This window comes from Phyllopteryx taeniolatus, chromosome 15, assembly GCF_024500385.1.
Source record: "Phyllopteryx taeniolatus isolate TA_2022b chromosome 15, UOR_Ptae_1.2, whole genome shotgun sequence".
NCBI classification, from domain to species: domain Eukaryota; kingdom Metazoa; phylum Chordata; class Actinopteri; order Syngnathiformes; family Syngnathidae; genus Phyllopteryx; species Phyllopteryx taeniolatus.
The window spans coordinates 16,022,916-16,045,347 of NC_084516.1; the positions used below are offsets into that span (position 1 = coordinate 16,022,916).

Sequence of the window (22,432 nt, forward strand, 5' to 3'; positions counted from 1 at the left end):
GTTCAGGGTGTACCCCGCCTCCTGCCCGGTGATATCTCAGATAGGTTCCAGCACGCCCGCGACCCAAGTGAGGAGAAGCGGCTCAGAAAATGGATGGATGGATATGTATATGTTATATATAATAACATATATTCATTTATTTCCAAGTCTTTTGTCTTCATGTCATAGCATGTATGCATGTGCTTTGCTCCGCTCCCAGTCGTGTACAGTGCTGTATATGTAGATTTCAGCTTCTATGTGTTGCCATGGAAATCTAATCTGCCCAAGGCCTTCAGAATCGCAGGTGCTGGTATCAACCAAGTAACACACACACACACACACACACACACCATTGAAATGGTCTAACCAATCAGATTTTAGATCCATCACGCAGGCTGAGTCACGTTGGTATTTTTCTTGTCCTCTGATTGCTTCAGCTAAATAGCCCTCTGATTGGTTGAAGCTGAATATGTATTGTTGTACATTAATTTTGCGACGTGATGGTGTGATTAAGATGTGGATTAGGTCACTACAGGTCCCAGACTCACCGCCCGCCACTGATATACAGGAGTCAGTAGTTTTAGGAATAATAAATATGCGTATGTGTTTGTATTGCAAACTGTCAAATCTACCTGAACAAAAACAGATGTGTTCATGTGAAGATTCTCCACGCGCTCTGACAAGTGATTCAACCATTCCACATGATCACTCAGCGACTGAGAAAGATCACTGTCGCCCTGCACACAAAATAATATCACATATATCACATAATATTACAACTAATACCATACTACACGCGTATGGTCTGCCTCACTCACCATAGACAAGTTGTCCTTGAGCTCAACGGCAGCCAGGCGGATGTGCTCCAGTTTGTCAATCTGCTCTTTAAGGCGGTCGTCCAGCTCCTGCATCATCATCAGGCCTTCGTCGGCTCTCGTGGCCACCTTAGCCATGCTTTCTTACACCGCAACACCCTGTTAACCTGTTTATTATTGTATATCAGCAATGATTCTTAAAGAGTGGTACGCATCCCTCTAGTGGTATGAGACAGAATTACTGAATTAAATATTTAAACTGTGCAGAATGGTACAGCAGCTTAAATCTTTTTATTTTTTTTAAACCTGCAGTAGGTAATTATGTTTTGTAAGTCTTTTTCACCCAAGCCACTACTACAGGAGATGACACAATGCAGATTAAGCACATCAGCTCCTCTAAAATCTTGCTGTATTTTTCAGCATTTGATTTTTTATATTTTCTGAATGCCCAATTCATTTCCCAAACCGGCCCACTTACTAGCGCTTTGAAAATTTTACCTATCAATGGGCTTAACGCGGCCCCTTGTCTTTTGGGGGGGGGGAAAGCTCACTAAACATATTGTTTTGCATTTCTGAAGCAGAAAATAATCATACAATAATTGTTGTGAATGAACAAAACCTCTTTCTGAGGTTTCGCTGCCCAACAAGGTGCCTCACGTAAAGTTCAGCAACGTCTGAGCAATGCATGCACAAAACGCAGCAATGAGAGAGAATTTATAACTGCCTCTTCCAAAGCATCCATCTTTTTTCCTAACTGGCTGTCCTTCAAAACAGAAAAAAAAGTAGAATCATCACATTCTACGTCATAACGAAGCCATGTTTTTTGTTGTTGTAATACTGAATTACAGCCTAGGGGGCGACAGAAATGACAGATTATAGCTTTAACTCCAATAAGGTACATTTTTTAGGTTAGGTCAGGTGCAGTTTACTTGCATTTAACTTTTAAGTACATTTGTATTTAAGAACAACAAGAACATTTTCCCTGCTTTGTACATTTTAAAACAATTTCATTCTGACATTTTTTGAAAGCGAAACAACCTTTTTGGGAAAAGTCAAGTTACTTAAATGTTGCACCAGAACAAAAAAAAAAAGAAAAAGGAATGGATCGGATTTGCACAACAAACAGTAACTTTGTATTGTCAACTAAGGACAGTATGGTTAAACTTTTGGAGCTTGTTTAAAAAAGACATACAGTAAAAACAAATATATATATATATATATAATTTTAGTGGTTCTGAGATTGAGAGTGTTTGAGCACCCCAAAAATGGGCTGGAAACGCCTATGACAGGTTTGATCAAATGCTCTCGCACCACGGGTCTTCGGTTGGACGCCACTGTTTCGAAGACTTTGTGTATCGAGGCACTGCTTCTTCTAAATCAGTCCACAGTGACATTGATGCTGAACAGCACTCTTATGAGCTGTTCCAAATACTTTCTCCTTCCTACCTAGCTAAATGTAAGCATTCAAATGGACCTCGTCTATCAGAGTTGGTCACATAGGCAAGCTCATCTTCTGTCACTGCCATGTTTTCAAAGGCTCTTACAAAACTTCATTTGTTTTAAGTGTGAGGATTTACCGTGACGACGAATGTAGAACATGTTTTTTGCGTTGTGGGCTAAGGAGCAACCAACCATCGACTTTTTATAACGAGGCCAAATGTTTTGCTAGTTTTTTGCAAAAAAAAATTATATATATATATATAAACACACCAATTTCGTTAATAATGGGGTTTTAGTTGAGTTAATACATATAGTTCCGGAGTTGGTCCAACAGAAGGCTAATTAAAAACGTAAACAGTTCGGTTCAGAGCGATGGCGATGCTACTTCTATTGGCTCGTAGCTAGCTTATTAACGCCGCGCTGAGGTTTATAATAAAATACCACTTACCGTATTTTACTGGAATTACACTAAATGCACTTCTCCGAGGTCCCCTTTCAGTCACAGAAGAAAAGTGGGTCTTCGTCCTGACAAGTTATTTTAAAAAAAATTTTTTTTTTTTACAACCAAAAGAATGTTTGTAATTTGACACTGGTGACGTCTTACACACGAAAAACTGTAGGTGAGTTTTTGGGGTATTACGGTAACAAAAAATAAATAAAAATAAAACGACCCTTCATTTTAAAGTTGTTTAATGTTAAATATACTATAAATAAGTTTATGTTTATATATATATATATTCAAAATTTAAATTTAAGATTTTGAAACAGCACCACCAGGTCGACCATGACACTGAATGAACTCAAACAAAATAAAAATTCGATTATCCAGTCAACAATGGTACATTTTTAAGAAATCACGACTGCTTTATTACTTTTTCTTTCAATAAGCTCTTTTTTTCCTGAAACAAGGTCGAGTAATGACCAAATCTGGAAAGGATAAAACATATCATAGGGTAGGATAAATAGAACACTGGGATCAGCTGTGTAGAAAGCACTGGTCCTTTTGACACACCAAAACAAAAAAAGTCTTTAAAAGTACAAAAAAAAAGTTAGGTTACCAACATTTTTGGTACGGGTGAGAAAGCGTGGGGCATGTTTTGCAGGGGGAAAAAACAAAAAACACTCCCAAAAATTGGACAAAGTAACATTAATGGGAAGTCCTTTCTGCGAATTTAAAGCAGGGGTGGGGAACTTTCTTTTTACTTTTAGGTTCATGATGAAATGTTTTGTCGTTTAAATGTTTTATGACTTGTTTTTTGTTACCGTAATGTTTTATGAAATGTTTTTTTTAAGGTCCCATATTTTGATTATATAGACCTCCATAGTGACTCTCTAACATGGACTTAATACAAGTGTCATTTTCATTTTAAAATACACCTTGGTTTTGTTATACGAGTGTGTAGAAAAGGCTCCTCTGACAGCTACTTTTGTTCGATCCCAGTTTTGTATCGCTTTGTCCATATTTGATCAAGACTACCCCTTTTCCTCTGATTGGTTGCCTCCTTGTAGAAAACCCACTTGAGAGAGCACTTAGGTTTTTTGACGACGGCTCGGGAGAGGAAAGGGAAGGCGAAGATCTCCGCTAGTGACGTAGAAAAGCTCAAGAAATTCAAATGACCTGATTTCAGGCCTCAGCAGAAAAACATCTGAAAGTCTATTGTGTGGACGATTTTAATTCATATTTCATTTTACTGAGGCACCAGAGAGACAATGTTACATCCCAAATACTTGGGATAGATAGTTGGTTTGGTAAAATATGGCTCCTTTAATTACATGGTCATATTTTTTAATACATTTTTTTTTTTCCTAGAATGCATGGCTGGGCGCAGGTTCCCCACCCTGGGTTTTTTTAAGCATTGATATCTCAAATCAAATGTGGGTTTAATCAGTCTCCTCACACACACATTTGTACCACGCCAAGATAAATCCGTTTGTAGTGTCACGGTACAGTTAAACCAGACTCATTGAATTACCCAGCTATGACTTTTGCAAGTGTCCATTTATAAAAAAAAAAAAAAAAAAAAAAATAATTCACATTTTTTTCAAAACACTTCAAGTCCTTCTTTTTCCACTGTGTTTCACAAAAAAACAACAACAATGCTCCCCTTTTGTAACGGTTGTGATGGAAATATTACATCATAATTGGACCCTGATTGCTGCATTTATTGCTTGTGCCACATAGAAGCTGGCAGAACTTAATGGGGGTGGACTGAAAAGTCTTGAAAAACAAGAGGGAACTTTTGCCTATAGTCTGCTATTTTATCTGAACACGATTTAGTTTTAGTAACAAAAATGCCATCGCAGGCCTTAATATGGACCCACGTCGCAGTTTGCCCACCTCTGCTTTAAATAATGTGTCCCGTGTAATGTTTGCAGACAATTGAATTTATGACAACTTTCATGTGGAAGCAACATGATTTTTGGGAAAGAGGGAAACAAAACAAAAACATCTCACCATTTTGTACAGCAGAGACAAGAGTGTAAAAGCAAACATTTTTTCTTTTCTTTTTAGAAATAACATCTACAAATCTGTACGTGTAGCCACACGTTCATGGGAATTTGACGTCAACATGCACATTTTTTTTTCTTTTTTTACTGATATAAAAACCCCATTTCAGATGACGAGCTTGAACCTTTTTTATCAACAAATCAAAAAAAAAAAAAAGGGGGGGGGGGGTGAAGTGCCCCAACTGTATTTGAATTGGTTCTAAGTGTCCAAACGACTGTCCATTAACAGGCAGTTGATAGTTTGGCAAAAACGGTGAGCACAAATGAACCATCAAGCAGCCATTTACACGGGGGGGGAAAAAAGTAATAAATTAAAGAGGACCGTGTGGAGATCTTTTAAAAGGCTGTGTCTTATGTATATATTTATATATACAGTATATATATCTCTCTCTCTAGAAGTCTTACATTGTGGTGTGACGTGGTAAGTGTCCGGGTCAACGGGAGGAATTGTTGATGGTGCTTGTTGGAAGGCTCAGACGTTGTGTAAGGAGCTTGTGTGTTTGTAGGCTGGGTGGTGATGACCAGTCTTTTTAAATCTATTTTTTTAGGTCCAATCTTCACGACTACGCCTTGCCCTCTTCCACTTTCACCCCCTGGGGTTTGATGGTGCCTGTGCGCGGCGGTTTGATGTGCCCAGTGGAGGCGAGGGGCTCCTGGAGCTGGCTGGTGATGCCCCCTATTGGCACCTTGCCCTCACCCACAGCTTTGCGCACCTCTCGAAGGCTTTTACTCTGCGCCGAGAAGAAGGCAGAGTGAGTAACAAAGCTACTATGTGTGGCACTATTTATTTGCATTCATTTCACAGTAATTAGATAACAAATACAGCATATATTCTGTGGTAAAACAATAGAATTCAATCTAAACATTCAAGGAAAATATGGAGGAACATTCAAATCACTACGATATCGTATAACAAGTATTGTTAGTACTGATACAAGCGTGTTAGTGATGACAAGTCTTACAGGAAAATGCTAAAAATGACAACAGAACACGTCAACATTAACACGGTGACCAAAGTGCTACTCAAAATTTTACATTTTAACATTTGAACAACAGTTTCTTATATAGGGAAAACTCAAATTTGTATGAAATATTCCTCTAAAGTAATGCAAATCTAGTCATGGAAAATGTTGGAATATGAAAATAAAAATGTGAGGGAAAAAAAAAAAGCCTCCTAACATTGCCCAACTGTTAACTTGACCAAAATTCATTTGGATGTCTAAAATCATGATCATCTTTGTGAAACTACACCAAAAAATGTGCAGTGTTGGAATTGGACCAACGTTTTCTGGAAAATACACATCTTACAGTCGCTCAATCCTTGTAATTAAACCAAATTTTAGATTAAAAAAAAAAACAAAACAACAATTTGAAATTAAAGGTATCACTCAAAACAACAGTTAAGTGTTAAATTTGTGTTTAATTGCTTATTTTGTTGTTTTCTTCACATTGACTTCATCCATCATGTCTGAGAGTTGATTTTAATCTTACAGAGTTGACTCTTTGTGCCTCTTCCGTCACATCATTTTCTCCTCAATTCCTCAGCAACATCCCAGTCAAAAGGTGTTGTAATCACCAAACTAAGTATAGCAAATGATTAAATCACTGTTTTAAATTAGCTAATTTCTGTCCTCAAAATACTTCACATTTAAAAATCTGAATGTGTCTGATTGACAGGTTGTTTGCTCGTATAATATAATGGCTAAAGCTAAGGGTGCTGCACATTAATTTAGAACAATGTAATGATATTTTTGACAGGAACAACTTGAGACATTCGAAAGATGTACAGTATCAACTGGTAAAATATACCGATGGAATTTTCTGAGCCAATCAAAATCGAGTGTTCACCAAGACCACGGTATAATACGGTGTGCTTACAGACAAACACTGTAGCTGCGCTTTCAAATGCCTTCCAAAAACGTTTTTTTAAATTCGTCATTTATTAATTTAAAAAATAAATAAAAAATAGGTGTTATAACAGTCTTGGAAACATGAATATTTTTCCATACAATAGTTTTAATTTTCAAAACCTTTCCGGACCTGTAAATTCAGGAAATCAGATTCCATATTTGCGTAGGAACCCTGCTTTACGGTATATAGGCAAGTACGAATTTAGAGTTGCGCACCTACAGTATAGTACCACGTAGGTCAGCAACGCGCCAGGCAGCACTGAGGTCAACTGGAAGAGATGCTGCGCAATTAAGCAAGAAGACAGAGAAGGTCCCCAACTGATCTCCAGTCATAGTCGTTCCCACAGAGCAGAGAGAATATATGCCTGTGAGTATTGTCGTATGCTCGGTGTTATGTGTTAAGGTAGCAGTTGTTGCTGCTCTGTGTGTTAAGGTAGCAGTAGTTTGAAGGTTTATAATTACCGTAACAGTAATGCTAATTTCTGTGAGCCCAACGATGGCTTTTCCTATTATGTCAGCATTAAGCTTGCAGATTTTCGGAAGATAAAATTGGTTATTTGGTTGAACATTTTAGTGTTTTTATACACCATTTTTAATTCTCTTTTGTTGTATGAGAGTTGTACAGTAAACTTCAACTGAGAGTGAAAGGTACAACAGCTTGAAGCAAGCAAGCTTTGCCTCTTATTTGGAGAAGTGAGAGCAAGAGCGAGAACAGGTGCTAAGGACTAACTTAAAAGTGTTTAAAGCGTGTTCAAGCTGTAAAATTGTTAAAAAAATAATAATAATAAATAAAAAAACTTTATATGGTCTCTCTATTGCAGATTTTCACCAATTGCGGGTATGTCCGGATTGCATTACCTGCGACAAACGGTTCACTGTCACCGAAAAAAGCAGTTACTCCAATGTTACAACCCCAATTCCAATGAAGTTGGGACGTTGTGTTAAACATAAATAAAAAAAGAATACAATGATTTGCAAATCATGTTCAACCTATATTTAATTGAATACACTACAAAGACAAGATATTTCATGTTCAAACTGATAAACTTTTTTTTTCTAGCAAATAATCACTAACTTAGAATTTTATGGCTGCAACACGTTCCAAAAAAGCTGGGACAGGTGGCAAAAAAGACTGAGAAAGTTGAGGAACGCGCATCAAACACCTGTTTGGAACATCCAACAGGTGAACAGGCTAATTGGGAACAGGTGGGTGCCATGATTGGGTATAAAATGAGCTTCCCAGAATTACGCAGTCATTCACAAGCAAAGATGGGGCGAGGTTCACCTCTTTCTAAACAAGTGCGTGAGAAAATAGTCGAACAGTTTAAGGACAATGATCCTCAACGTACAATTGCAAGGAATTTAGGGATTTCATCATCTACGGTCCATATCATCAAAAGGGTCAGAGAATCTGGAGAACCAATTAGTGTCCTCAGTTCCCAAACGTTTATTGAATGTTGTTAAAAGAAAAGGTGATTCAGTCATATTTACAACAAATACTGTATTTTTGTTCATCTATGCCAGCGACGTATAGTGACATTAGATGGCAGAAAGTAAATAATTGACTTGTGTACCCACATTTTGTGACATTTTTGTTTGGTGGTGTGCCGTGAGATTTTTGGAAGGTAAAATATGCGCCATGGCTCAATAAAGGTTGTGAATTACTGCTGTACAGGGCTAGGTCCTCATCCCCCATACATAGTGGGGGGAAAGTGCATACTTCAAACCCTACCTGAAGAGTATGCATACGTTTTTTTAAGTTCTATAGTTCTCAAATGCATACTACAAACATGTTGAATCAATATTACTATACATTGACAGCAGCTTACAGACAACAACGGCATACACAATAAATGCATAGAGATATAAAAGATGAAATGAAATTACCTATATTTACAGTGGGTGGCTCACCTTCATGCCATCCTCGGGCCCCTTGATGGGGGGATCGGGGGCCGAGGGAGGGGTAGAGTGGGAGAGGTCTCGGCCGGGATTGGGGTAAAGGGGGGAGCGGATGATGACGGGTTTGTTGACTTGCATGACTGGTCTCTGGATGGGGCTGGGGAAGGGGCCACTGGTGGTGGGACGCATGTGCATCACCAAGCCGCCCTGAGCTGGTGAGACCTTATGGTCATTGGAGGGTGGTTTTTGAAAGGGTCAGGGGTGGGGAAACACGAAGGAATAAAAAGAGTTAATCATCCATCATGATGTCCAAATAGTTACAACCTATTATTATTAATTCTAATAAGTTTTCAAGAGTGAATTCTAAATTAAAAGTTGGACCTGTTGTGTATAATGATGGGGGGGCAATGGTCCAACCGGGCCTCCGGGGCCAGAGGGCTTTCCACTTGGGCTAGCAGATCCAGGCCTGAAGAGGGGGAGTGAAAAATGTGAGATCATACACATTTTTAATCATCATTATTGACACAGTTCACCTGCACTCACCTGTAAGAACCCCCAGGCATCCCTGGTGAGTGACTGGGCTTGTCAGAGAACTGAAAACCCTTCATTTCCAACTGGGAGCCCTAAGGATTGACCGCATAAACAGGACAAACGCAAGAAGAAATAGAGATTTACTGCAGCAGAACCTCCCAAGTCCAATGCCCCCAAACTTGTACAATTAGGGGTTTTCTGGAAAAAATGCCTCAGAAGTCAAACAAATTTTGGACTTCAAACAGCCATCATCAGTGAGCATCTAAAATAGCAGTCCCCAACCTCTATATGCACCACAGACCAGTTTCAGGTAAAGAAAGAAATTGGCAGACAGGCATAGACACATAAAAACAAATTAAATATACCGGGTGATTGAAAAGTAACTCCCTAATTTTAAGTACTTGTAATTTATTTCTATAATTCTTACAAGAAATGAACATGAGAAGAAAGTGTATTGGATGGAGTTTTATTTCGATATGGGCGCCAGCATTAGCCACCAGTTTCTCAAGCCGCCTGGGAATTGCATTAACTGATTTCACAAGGTACTCTTGTGGGATGGAAGACATAACTTCTCGTATTCGCCTTTCAAGTTCTTCCAAAGTCGTTGGTTTGATAGAATAGACTTGCTCCTTGAATCATGGAACATACACAAAAGAATTTAGAAAAATATTACAACATATTAATAAATTATAAGTATTTTAAAATAGGGAGTTACTTTTCAATCAACCTGTACAACTCACCATTATGCTCAACGTAGTCATTGTAATTAGTGGGAGCCCTGGACTTTTTCTCTTCAGTGAAACTAGTCGCAACGTAATCTTTATTTTATGTTTTTTTTTTAATTTAAAAAAAAAAATAAATACTCCTAAGGCTTGTCTGTCTTGCTTGGTCTTTATGTGCGGGAGCAGTTTTAAGGGCTTCACTGCTTCATTGGCAACCCTGTTGGTCAACCAGCAATAAAATCTCGTAGGATCACCAATATTGTCTTATATTGCCTCATGATTTGGCCTTGTGTCCCTTTTTGAAGAAGCTCTCAAAACAAGTTTGTTGATTTAGTCATTTTTGTTAGCTTGCGGGCTTACCCTTTTGAGCGTATTGTGTGACCAAGTTGAGTTTTTTGAAAGAGGTAAAGACAGATGCACCTGATTTTTAGATTATTTTTTGGGTGTTATATTTGAGTGACGCAGGCAGACACACCTCTCTGCTACCAGGCATGACGGGTTGCGAGCCAGGAGGAATCATCCGCCGCGGCCCTCCCACTGACAGATTCTGGCTTTGCTGCAGCTGAATGGACTGAGGGAGGATGAGGTGTTGCTGGGCGGAGCCATAGCGCAGCTGAGAGGCAGGCAAGGGCATGGTGACCTAGTGAGGAGAAGAAAAAGAAACCTTTAAAGGAATGTTGAATGAATTGTTACTAAAAGTTTAAACATCCCTGCCATTTTAAAAAAACAGACCTGGATGAGTTGAGAGTCCATCAGCTGTGATGATCCGATGCTGGGCCCCTGGTTCAGCTGGCTGTCGTAGACTAGCTGCTGGCTGCCGTTCATGGGCTGATAGTGCGAGCCTGACGAGGACTTGACCATGTCTGAGGGCTGCATGCCGGGGAATGGCGAGTAGGGCCCCTTCAGCGGAGCTCCGCCAGACAGCACCATGGGGCTGGGTTGCGACAGGTTGGGGTGCATGTAAACCTGCGACCTAAACAAAGCAGGGTGACATTATGAGCAAGATGACACACATACAGACAGGCACACAAACGCCAACGGACAAAGACACGCACACACAAACTAGATAAAGCACCACTTGATACCTATAGGGGGGAATAGAGTTGAACATCTCCTGGGACTGAGACACAGGCAGACCTCCTCGAAGACCCAACTGAGCCTGAAGAGACGTATGCAATGAGATGGGAATCTGCTGGGCTGCTGCCTGAACGGATGCACACATCAAACATTAGGACCTTTCAGAGACAATACACATAAGTCGGTCATCATGTGTGTCTCCATACTTGTTGGTAGGTCTGCTGCTGAGTCATCGTGGGTGGAACCAAGCGAGGCTGGCTAGGAAAAACGTGACCATCCAAATACAATGGGGGAATATGATTACCTAAAGAAAAGTGAAATGAGGTTATTATTTTTCAAGACACTTTGCAGCATTAAAATATAGGAATATGTCCCCTTGCTGTACCTTGCATGGACATGGAAGGTGCTACGGAGGCCACAGGCATGGGAGGCATGGAGACCCCTCCAAAAGTGCTGTAGCTGACGCCGCTTGATGAGCCCACACTGCACGTAGGCGGCACTCCCGAGGTCCCTCCACTGGGAGAGCCCTGCTCAGGAAGGGACTGGGAGTTTTCCCATGCCTTACGAGCAGACTCCATCTGAAAACCGAAAAGCATTGCAGGTTCTTACTGGAATGAGACAGCAGAGGCCAGCACTGTGGCCTAAGTAGTGGGACCCCCGTCAACACCTTTAAATTAACCTGGGAACTAACTTAATATAGTAGACCTCAGCGCTCTCTCTCTCTCTCTCTCTATTCACACACACACACAAAGTGGGGCAAAAACATATTTAGTCAGCCACCAATTGTGCAAGTTCTCCCACTTAAGAGAGGCCTGTAATTTTCATCATCGGTATACCTCACCTATAAGAGAAAAAAATGAGAAGAAAAAAAAATACTAGAAAATCACTGATTTTTAAAGAATTTATCAGCAAACTATGGTGGAAAATAAGTATTTGGTCACCTACAAACAAGCAAGATTTCTGGCTCTCACAGAGCTGCAACAACTTCTTTAGGAGGCTCCTCTGTCCTCCACTATGGCCAAGACCAAAGAACTGTCAAAGGACACCAGAAACAAAATTGTAGACCTGCACCAGGCTGGGAAGACTGAATCTGCAATAGGTAAGTAAGCAGCTTGGTGTGAAGAAATCAACTGTTTGAAAATGGAAGACATACAAGACCACTGCTAATCTCCCTTGATGTGGGGCTCCCGTGGGGTCAAAATGATAAGAACGGTGAGCATAAATTCCAGAACCACACGAGGGGACCTAGTGAATGACCTGCAGAGAGCTGGGACCAAAGTAACAAAGGCTACCATCAGTAACACACTACACTGCCAGGGACTCAAATCCTGCAGTGCCAGACATGTCCCCCTGCTTAAGCCAGTACATGTCCAGGCCCATCTGAAGTTTGCTCGAGAGCATTTGCATGATCCAGAAGAGGATTGGAAGAATGTGATATGGTCAGATGAAACCAAAATATAACTTTTTGGTAAAAACTCAACTTGTTGTGTTTGTAGGCGAATGCTGAGTTGCATCCAAAGAACACCATACTCACTGTGAAGCATGGGGGTGGAAACATCATGCTTTGGGGCTGTTTTTCTGCAAAGGGACCAGGATGACTGATGGGAAAGAATGAATTGTGCCATGTATTGTGAGATTTTGTGTGAAAACCTCCTTCCATCAACAAAAATATTGAAGATGAAACGTGGCTGGGTCTTTCAGCATGACAATGATCCCAACCACCCCGCCCACCCACAATGAAGGAGTGGGTTCGTAAGAAGCATTTCAAGGTCCTGGAGTGGCCTGGCCAGTCTTCACATCTCAACCCCATAGAAAATCTTGGGAGGGAGTTGAAAATCTGTGTTGCCCAGCGACAGCCCCAAAACATCACTGCTCTAGAGGAGATCTTCTGCATGGAGGAATGGGCCAAAATACCAGCAAAAGTGTGTGAAAACCTTGTGAAGACTTACCGAAAACGTTTGACCTCTGTTACTGCCAACAAAGGGTATATCACAAAGTATTGAGATGAACTTTTGTTATTGACCAAATACTTATTTTCCACCATAATTTGCTAACAAATTCTTTAAAAATCAGACTGTGATTTTCTGGATTTCCCCCCCCCCCCCCCCATCCCCTCATTTTGTCTCTTAAAGGTGAGGTATACCCATGATGAAAATTAGAGGCCTCTCTCATCTTTTTTAAGTTGGAGAACTTGCACAATTGGTGGCTGACTAAATACTTTTTTGCCCCCCTGTATATATACACATATACATGTATATATCCTCCTGACAACCAAGGAAAACAAGTCATTTAATTTATTTGTCTGATTTCCTGCCTCCTTGGACCTAAAATAACAACTCACAATCTTGAGTTTTTAAAAAATATTTTTAATTTTGATTTTACAGCATGTCCACTGTAGTTGACAGCAGAACGATTTTATCATAACAAAATAACAGGCTGACATGAAAACAAAAATAATATTTTTTTCATAAAACCGAACATTTGGCCTGTGTTTCTGTTAAACTGCTAAACAAAAAGGCTATTATATCGTACAGACTTGATCTTTAACATGTTTGTCCTCTCAAGTCAGGAGGCCTAGGTAGCACAGGTTTCAATGTGTTAGCTTCTACTCAGCTTCCTCTTTTCTTCATTAATCAGTTCTTAGCTATGGTACTCCAGGAAGCAGTTTCTCTTCTTTGTAAGGCAGAGGAACATCTTGCAACTGCTGCATCGCATGTATGTTTTCCCCTTGCAACCTTGGTTTTGGCACCTCTCTGCATGGTTGCAGTCTGCCATTTCTGGCATGTGACAGGCCCCATATTTTCTTAACGATGCTCCTGGTTGTGGAATTCTCTTTTTGATGGGTGGCTCTTACTCTTCTTCACTTACCTCACTCTCCTCTTCCCTCTTGTCAGTGTCATCAGGATCTAGGTAGTTCAGCAGGTCATTTGGCTGATGCAGTTTAAAGTCCAGGAACTGTTCAGTTTTTTGCTGATCGGTGAAGCACTTTGCTGTCAGACTTGTACTGGATCCAGGAATTTGTGGTGGCAACATCAAAGAAATGAGTAATCACACGCATGGTCCATTTCTTGATTCTGCTTGCCATGCGATAAAAGCTCAGCATTCAGTCACAGAGGTCCACACCACCCATGTTGTCATTGTACTCCCTAATGACTGCGGGTCTTCTCACTTGGACCTGGATCTGGACTTTGTCTTTATTCGACCAACTGATGCAGTCATCTTCAGGATTTTTCCCATGTGCAGTAGAAGCCATCAAAACTGGCTTGTTGTCAAATCATTTTGTGATTGCTAATTCTGGACTTCTCCTGACTATAATCACTGACGTTCCCCTCCCTTCTCTTTTCAATTTTTTTATCATCAGGCAACCCAGTTGCTGGAAGGCCCTTGGCCAGCAATTCATCCATGAGGTTAATTGACGTGAAGTAGCGGTCGAAGTACAGCGGACTTCCTGTTGGAACAGTTTCAACAATGCGTAGGACTGCCGCTGCCCCAATTCCCAACCTTTGACCAGCAAGTGTATTCTTCCTTTGATAGACGGTACTTCAAAGTCCAACATCAGACCATCAGGAGAAGCAAGGACAAATACCTTTAAGCCTGTAGGGTATGGCTCACATGGAACAAAAATTTCCTGATAGGACAGCGGCCTGTAAAAGGGATTATTTGCTCATCGATGCAGACTTTTCCTGGTTTCAGGAGGCTAAGGCAGCCTTGCCTTACTCTGTCCAGAAGAGGCCTGACTCTCCAAAGTATGTCTTTCTTCTTTGTTTCCTCTGTTACATCCAGATCATTGACAATCTTCAGTGAGCTTCTCAACTTGAAGAACCTGTTCCTTGTCATTTTTTGGCTTATTGTTACATTACTTACTATTACTTATTTTAAATATCCATCTATCGAGTTATTATACGTGCTGGTCTTGGCCCACAGAGGACGACGGTTTTCCTGTTCATGTGTCTGTCAGATCATCTGATGAGTCTCCTGTCTCTTCTTCTGAGCTTTCTCTCTCCTCTCCAGCATAGGCAAGCTCATCGTTTGCATTTTCTTCATCTGACAATTCCAGAAGTGAATTTTCTTCAATTATTTGGTACAAAATTTGCCTCGCTTCTGCCGCCTACAATAGTGTCACAATTAAAGAGGTTGAAATAAATAATTATAACCTTATCTATCTATCCATCTATCATTATTTTATTCAGAGACTGCATGTTTATTACCCAACAAAGAAATGTGTTTTGGGGCAGAAAATGGAATGTAAACAAAGAAATTGAAAGCCATTTAGTTATTAGCTAACACTATCAAATCATCCTCATGTCCATTACAGTTGACTTCTATAAAAGGGCTATTATTTCTCCGAACAAAAAGTTCAACTGAACTCTTACTCCAAATTATGACTCATATCATGTTCATAAACAAAAATATATGATTGCCTCTTGTGAAAAAACATTATCTTAATATTTAACTTTCCTTTCCTCTTTTCCTGGCATTTGTGTTTTTCTACATTCTCCATTTTGTCTCGGGAAGAAAGCAGTTACTTAGAACCCACCCAAACATATGAGATATCTTTGGAAAGGCCAGCATGTCCTCTACTCTGCACACCAGAACTTAGTAGGGTAATTCAAATGAGTCAAAAGTTATAGATCAAAACTAAATGTCTACGACAGTGGACACAAATGAATAGGCTCCTTTAAATTTTTCACTCTTTGTAATATTGCAGCCATTTGCTGAAATAATTGAAGTTCATTTATTTCCTTATTAATCTAAACACAGCACCCCATATTGACAGAACAAAAACTTAATTGTTGAATTTTTTTATGATTTAGTAAAAAGGGAAAACTGAAATAGCACACAGCCATAAGTATTCAGACCCTTTGCTGTGACATTCATTTAACTCAGGTGCTGTCCATTTCTTCTGATCATTCTTAAAATGGTTCTACACCTTCGTTGGAGTCCAGCTGTGTTTGACTATCCTGATTGGACTTGATTAGGAAAGCCACACACCTGTCTATATAAGACCTTACAGCTCACAGTGCATGTCAGAGCAAATGACAATCATGAGGGTCAAAGGAACTGCCTGAAGAGCTCAGAGATAGAATTGTGGAAAGGCACAGATCTGGCCAAGGTTCCCAAAAAATGTCTGCTACACTTAAGGTTCCTAAGAGCACAGTGGCCTCCATAATCCTGAAATGGAAGACGTTTGGGACGATCAGAGCTTCCTAGAGCTGGCCGTCCAGCCAAACTGAGCAATTAGGGGAGAAGAGCCTTGTTGAGAGAGGTAAAGAAGAACCCACAGAGGCTGTGGCTGAGCTCCACAGATGGACAAAAGTTCTAGAAAGTCAACCATCACTGCACCCCTCCACCAGTCGGGGCTTTATGGCAGAGTGGCCCGACGGAAGCCTCTCCTCAGTGAAAGCCCGCATGGAGTTTGCGGGAAAAAAAAACCTAAGGACTCTAAGATGGTGAGAAATAAGATGCTCTGGTCTTATGAGACCAAGATAGAAATTGTTTGCCTTGATTCTAAGCGGTATGTGTGGAGAGGCATTGCTCATCCCATGTCCAATACAGTCCCAACAGTGAAGCATGGTGGTGGCAGCATCATGCTGTGGGTGTGTTTTTCAGCTGCAGGGACAGGGAGATTGGTTGCAATCGAAGAAAAGATAAATGCGGCCAAGTACAGGGATATCCTGGACAAAAACCTTCTCCAGAGTGCTCAGAACCTCAGACTGGGCCGAAGGTTCGCCTTCAAAAAAGACAATGACCCTAAGCACACAGCTAAAATAACGAAGGAGTGGCTTCAGAAGAACTCTGTGACTGTTTTTGAATGGCCCAGCCAGAGCCCTGACTTAAACCCAATTGAGCATCTCTGGAGAGACCTGAAAATGGCTGTCCACCAACCTTCAACATCCAACCTGACAGAACTGGAGAGGATCTGCAAGGAGGAATGGCAGAGGATCCCCAAATCCAGGTGTGAAAAACTTGCATCATTCCCAAAAAGACTCATGGCTGTATTACCTCAAAGGGGTGCTTCTACTAAATATTGAGCAAAGGGTCTGAATACTTATGGCTGTGTGATATTTCAGTTTTTCTTTAATAAATCTGCAAAAATTTCAACAATTCTGTTTTTTCTGTCAATATGGGGTGCTGTGTGTACATTAATGAGTAAAGAAAAATTATTTAAGCAAATGGCTGCAATATAAAGAGTGAAAAATGTAAGGGGTGTCTAAATACTTTCCAGACCCACTGTTTCACTCCAAAGGTATTGGCACAGCAAGGTCAATTCCTTTGTTTTTGTTGTACAATGAAGACATTTGGGTTTCAGATCAAAAGATGAATATGAGACAAAAGTTCAGAATTACAGCTTTTATTTCATGGTATTTACATCTAGATGTGTTAACAACTCTGGACAGAGCACCTTTTTTTTTTTTTAGCATCACACTTTTCAAGTGAGCAAAAGTACATTTTAACTGAACCATTTTAGAGATTATGTTTGTTCAAAACCTTTGTTTTGTTTCATAATGGATTTTCACATATGCAATTTTAATAAGAGCTCCCAGTGGGATTTCCTTTGTTTTAAACGATGTCACAAGCATCGAGCAACCCAGAGTGAGCCGTTTAGCTCCGTAGCACACTAGCTAGTTAACTCACAGGCTAGTGAACGTAACAATTAGTTAACTTTGCCTAAAATGTCCCAGTTGTTTGCATCTACGGAGCCAAAGCCGTTCCACCAACGGCTCGCTGCGTCATGAGCGGCGCGCCGGGTGTTACCACAACAATGAAAATTTATCTTGTCCAGAAAAAGTCTCGTGTCCATTGTATTTATAGAATGACAACCCGCCCTACTCTTCTTTTGATTGGCTAGCACCAAGACAGGACTCGTACTTTTAGTGGATAATGATTTGCTGAACCACTTCAGCAACACAGACACACGCTCAAAATATTTATTTATTTATTTTAGGAGCAGGTTTGCTAATTATTGCGTCATTTGAGTAGCAACATTCTAATTTTGAGGAGCAATTATTTGCAGCTTAAACGCAAAGGGACCCAAAGCAAGGATTTTAGGAAACAATAAAAATATGGCAATATAATGGCGGAGTTGAATGTAGGGCTGCAGCTAACTGATATTGTAGTACACGAGTAACCGACTGAAAATTCTATCAAACAACGGATTATTTGGATAAACTAGATTTTTGCTTGGTTTGTTCAAGAGCAATTTTGAATGCAAAAGAGAAAAGAGCTTTCATTTAACAACGTACGACTAATTGGTTGCCTTTTTGATATCACCAAGAGTTTTTATTTCTTGAATTCACATTGTTCATAAAAGATAAGGGATTGTTATTATTTTAAAGCATTAAGAGCCCCTGTGCATCTTCACTTAAGTAGCGAGCATTACAGCTTTTTGTGACTAATACATTCAATAAGTAATAATAAGTAATACATTGGGTTCATGGTTGTGCATTTATAATCTTAGACCAGCTCACTAGGAATAAGAAATATTATTTGTACTACTCCAAATTTGTAACTGTACAATTTGTTCAAACTAAAATTAAGAAACCTCGAGACAGAATAGTATTTCCTTCATCTCCCTTCACCTAAACACTCATGTTTGGGTACATGATGATAATTTTTTTTGTTTATTCTTACTCCTCTCTGGCCACATTTGCCATGCTTTACACCTACTTGACTCAAAAGGTTTGCCACTTACAGGTCATCAGATAGGCCATTATGTCACACAGTGACTACATTGAGCAAAAATGAGTATGTATAGATTATGAATTGTCATACCTTGAGGGTGAGGTCAGTACTTGGAAAGGAGAGGGGGTTGAGGTTAATGCTGGGCTGCAGGTGATTGGAGCGCAGCATGGGGATAGTCTGAAAGAAGAGTACGTTGACAATGAGCTGGAAAGTCACTAGTGAGCCATTCTATTATGAACAATTAATTCAAGTTCGTCACTCACATTGACGGTGAGGGGGTCCTGAAGCTTGTTGACAGGGTTGGACACAGGCACTGGGGTGGAACCTGGGGGCAGGCTAAAGTCGGAATCCTTTGCGCTGACGCCAAACTCAATGGGGGGCACGGGGAGCACGGTGTCCACATGGAGATCCACGCCATTGACAGGCGTGATGGGGCCACCTTCCAGGCGATCCACCGCCTCGGAGCCCTTACGGTGCTTCAGGGAACGCTCGTTTCCAATGGGTCCTGGTTTGTGCTGCTCTTTGCTCTGCTCTGGACCTGCGTCTGAGTCCTTGCACAAGAAAAGAGGCTTAGCATTTCTCCGAGTAATTGGAGATATTTTAATACGTGGGCATCTTGCGCTACCTCAGAGTTGGGCTCGCTGCCAGTATAAGACATCTGTTTAGTCCACGAGTCTCCCCCTGAGGACTGCACTGAAAGAGCTGGGAAATAAACGGCCCTGTTAGATTACCTATGGTTAATAATACTAAGTGTTATTCCAGATTGGTGGGGTGTCAAACTAATTTACCAGAGCTGTTGGTCTCCCAAATTTCTGTTCCCAAATTACTTGAGGAAAGAGTATCCTCTGGTTGTTCAATGCTCATGCCTCCCTGCTTCTTGGCAAAGCGTGGCGGTATCTTGGATGCAACTGACCTGTTCTTCACTGGCACCTAACACAGGAATTAAACAAGAAAAGCTTCAAAACCAACTTAGTGTTCTTTTTGTAAAAGGATGGCTTCAACTTACAGCAACTCCTTGATCCTTCCTCCTCCTATCGTCTTCCTGTGGACGTCTTTGTTTTTTGGACAATGTGTCCTGGTAAGCGTCTGGATTCGAAACAGGTCCACCAGCGTCTTCCTCAACTAAAATGCCATGACATGTTGTTTTAACTCCAAATCCCCTTCAACATGGTAGGCATTGTAATTTTAGCCATTTTAGGGTTCAACACTCACTTGGGTAGGCACGGAGCTCATACTGGGGAAGTGGCTCCACTATGTCCGGTTTAATGGGTCCTGGCTTGTCAAAGTTCTTTCCTGTGGATTCATTCCGCTCCCGCTCCTCCGACTGATCAATAATGTAGATGGGGCCCGACTCCTCTGGGCTCCTACTGGGGAACAAAGTGGGTGGGGGTGGGGACCACAAACTTGGGTAAAGTCTGGGAAGAAAATGGTTGAGGGTGCCAAGAACCGGAAGATATCAGTGTCTGGTTTCTCACCTCTTACAAGAGGTCCCTCCATTCTGCCAGGTGTCATTCCTGTTTGAGGGAGCAGATTGTGGGTTGTCGGGTGCCCGTGTCATCTTACTTGTCTCCAGCAGTGAGGACTCTCCTTTCCTGTTCTGGCGTTCAATCAGTGGCCTCTGGCTCGAGAAGCTTCGCTTGGAAAGCTCCCTCTTCTCAATGGAGCCCACTTCACCATGGCACGAATCAGAGAGAACGTCGGCATGTCCCTGCGTAGGTGCGCCACCGCTCCCTCCGCGCTTCTCTCTCCAGTCGCTGAAGTCACTGTTGTCCGATGCAGTCTCCCATTCCTCTGTCTGCGGGTGCTGGCCGCTGCGTCCTCCAGTGTAGGGGCCGCTGGGCCAGTTGTCTTCCCCACTGCCTTTGGGGCGACATGGCCAGGGGTTTGCCAAGTCACCATTTATGTATTCGTCACTTGTCCACTGATTGGAACCGGGCTCGCGTTCTTGCTGCAGGCGGCGGAAGCGCGGGGGCTTGTCTTGACGCGGGGGGCGCCGTCTCCTCAGCGCCTGCCTGTCGGGGTTGTCAGGGTCAAAGTAGTATTCCCCCTCACGTTCCTCTGAGCCATTTTCCACAAAAGAGCCAGTAAATTTCGTATGGTACTTAAGAGACTCACGCTCAGCGGGGGGTTTACGTGAGAAACCCATGTCAGCTCCTGGAGCATAACCATTTTCTTGCAAGGAACCACCACTGCTACCAAACTGAGGACCACGACCCCTCCATGTGGACATCTCTCTAGAGGCTCCGTAACTTCTAGTATAGTTTCCAGTGTTCAGTCTGGGAGGCAGCATGCGACCTACAAAGCCTCTGCTCACCTTGGCCTTTTCTCTGAAATCAGCAGCAGCCTGGTCTTCCGTGTACACCTTGTTGGATCTCCAAGACTCCTGATCAGCTTTGCGAGCCTCTACAGATTCGGAGTAGCCTTCTCCGTTTTCAGAGCCTTTCTGTCGCCGTCTCTTAGGTAGCTCCTCATACTCTGAGGTTTCACTTAGGGTCTCACTGACATTGCGTCTCCGTGGCTTGCCTCTCTGGAACTCCTCCACCTTCAACTCTCTCGGGAGGGCTCGGCCTCTGCCTGTACGCTGAGCCTGACCGGCACTGTTGTTGTAGGCGCCTCGGACGCCACGGCCTCCCCCCCGAGAATTGTAATCCCGAAAACCTCGACTGCGGCCTCTTCCAGATCCCCTTACCCCACCAAAGGCCTGTTCTTCATCGATGAAGATCCAGTTGTTGCGGCGTGGTGCCTGAGGCTCTGTGTTTTCCTGAACATCTCTTTGTGGCTGAAATTTGTTGGTGTCCCAGACGCTTTCTCTCGGGGATTCCTCACTTTGGTTTATTACTGGAGGCCGCTCCACTTTACTGGGAGCTGGGGACTGACGCTGCCTCTCTTCAGGCTGTTTCTCCACCACAGGTGACCCGGAGTGTCTATTGCTGACAGGCTGGTTATCCTTTTTTAAGTCATAGACATTGGTCAGGACTTCCTTCTCCAGACGGTAGGGAACTGGCTTCTCTTCGGGCTCGGGTTTAGGCTTCTCATTCTCCTTGTCTTCCACTTTTAGAGCCTTGAGAACTGGTTTCTTAATAGGTCCAGTTCTGCGTGTCAAAGTGCGCCCCGTGGTCTCTGATGGCTGGCTGAGAACTGTATTGGAATCGGACCACTGGCTTTGAGCATTGATTCTTCCATCTCGTTTCCAGTTGTCTTTAGAAGCATCAAAGCTCTCATTGTTAGAGTCAGGACTATCCTTCAGATGGCGGTCTCTGGAGTCTTGTTTTGGGTATTCTTTATCAGCATGATGCTGGGTGTGAATTTGAGCGCCAGTCAGCAGCCCCTGGTTATGGTGGTCTCGATCCAAGGCTCGACTCTGAAAGGAGTGATGGTGGAGGTGGTCCTCTTGAGCGTGGGTCCCGCCGTCGCAGGCTCTCTCCTCATAGGTGCCCTGTTGGGAGGAGGACAGACCACTTCTGGGGACAGAAGAGAAATAGAGAAAGAAAGAATATCCTTGTGATATTTTGCCAAGGGCAGATAAGTGATAGACCTTTTATGTATTATATCTACAGAACTGAAAAATCCATGGAAACCATTAATAGAAACAGACCTGTCATCCAGCTGACTGTTGTCCTGGTTTTCATGCTGCCTCTGGTAGGGTGGAGTGAAGCTGCGCATGGGGTAGCCATCTTGGCTCCAGACAGGATATGGCTCAGTGGAAGGGGGCCTTCGCTCCTGGTGCAGGTTGGGGTGACCTTCATCAGAACTGGGACTGTTCAGGCGGTCTTGGTGCATCAGGGGTTTCATCATTCCTGTGGAAAAAAAATATTGTTTGAGAAACACAGAGAGAAAACATGGAATGCGATAATTTTCAAGAGTCAGT

At 42.0% G+C, this 22,432-nt stretch overlaps 1 protein-coding gene across 7 annotated transcripts in view; it reads right to left on the reverse strand.

Annotated features, from left to right (window-relative positions):
• Nucleotides 1-3,073: 3,073 nt before the first annotated feature.
• The window catches only part of prrc2b (proline-rich coiled-coil 2B), a 41,796-nt gene continuing 22,437 nt past the window's right edge, over nucleotides 3,074-22,432 (reverse strand). For 6 of the 7 annotated variants that reach the window (XM_061747973.1, XM_061747975.1, XM_061747972.1 and 3 more), the window contains 17 exons: nucleotides 22,160-22,361; nucleotides 20,040-22,025; nucleotides 19,777-19,931; nucleotides 19,571-19,686; nucleotides 19,353-19,494; nucleotides 19,190-19,266; nucleotides 18,828-19,115; nucleotides 18,655-18,741; nucleotides 11,267-11,459; nucleotides 11,088-11,185; nucleotides 10,890-11,008; nucleotides 10,537-10,777; nucleotides 10,280-10,444; nucleotides 9,095-9,174; nucleotides 8,933-9,017; nucleotides 8,564-8,773; nucleotides 3,074-5,473 (listed from right to left, as the gene is read on the reverse strand). In XM_061747973.1, coding sequence (XP_061603957.1) covers nucleotides 5,306-5,473; nucleotides 8,564-8,773; nucleotides 8,933-9,017; nucleotides 9,095-9,174; nucleotides 10,280-10,444; nucleotides 10,537-10,777; nucleotides 10,890-11,008; nucleotides 11,088-11,185; nucleotides 11,267-11,459; nucleotides 18,655-18,741; nucleotides 18,828-19,115; nucleotides 19,190-19,266; nucleotides 19,353-19,494; nucleotides 19,571-19,686; nucleotides 19,777-19,931; nucleotides 20,040-22,025; nucleotides 22,160-22,361 — 4,412 coding nt within the window. In that variant the 3' untranslated portion in view covers nucleotides 3,074-5,305. The remainder of the gene's footprint in view (nucleotides 5,474-8,563; nucleotides 8,774-8,932; nucleotides 9,018-9,094; nucleotides 9,175-10,279; nucleotides 10,445-10,536; nucleotides 10,778-10,889; nucleotides 11,009-11,087; nucleotides 11,186-11,266; nucleotides 11,460-18,654; nucleotides 18,742-18,827; nucleotides 19,116-19,189; nucleotides 19,267-19,352; nucleotides 19,495-19,570; nucleotides 19,687-19,776; nucleotides 19,932-20,039; nucleotides 22,026-22,159; nucleotides 22,362-22,432) is intronic. The other variant, XM_061747974.1, reaches the window with a different exon arrangement.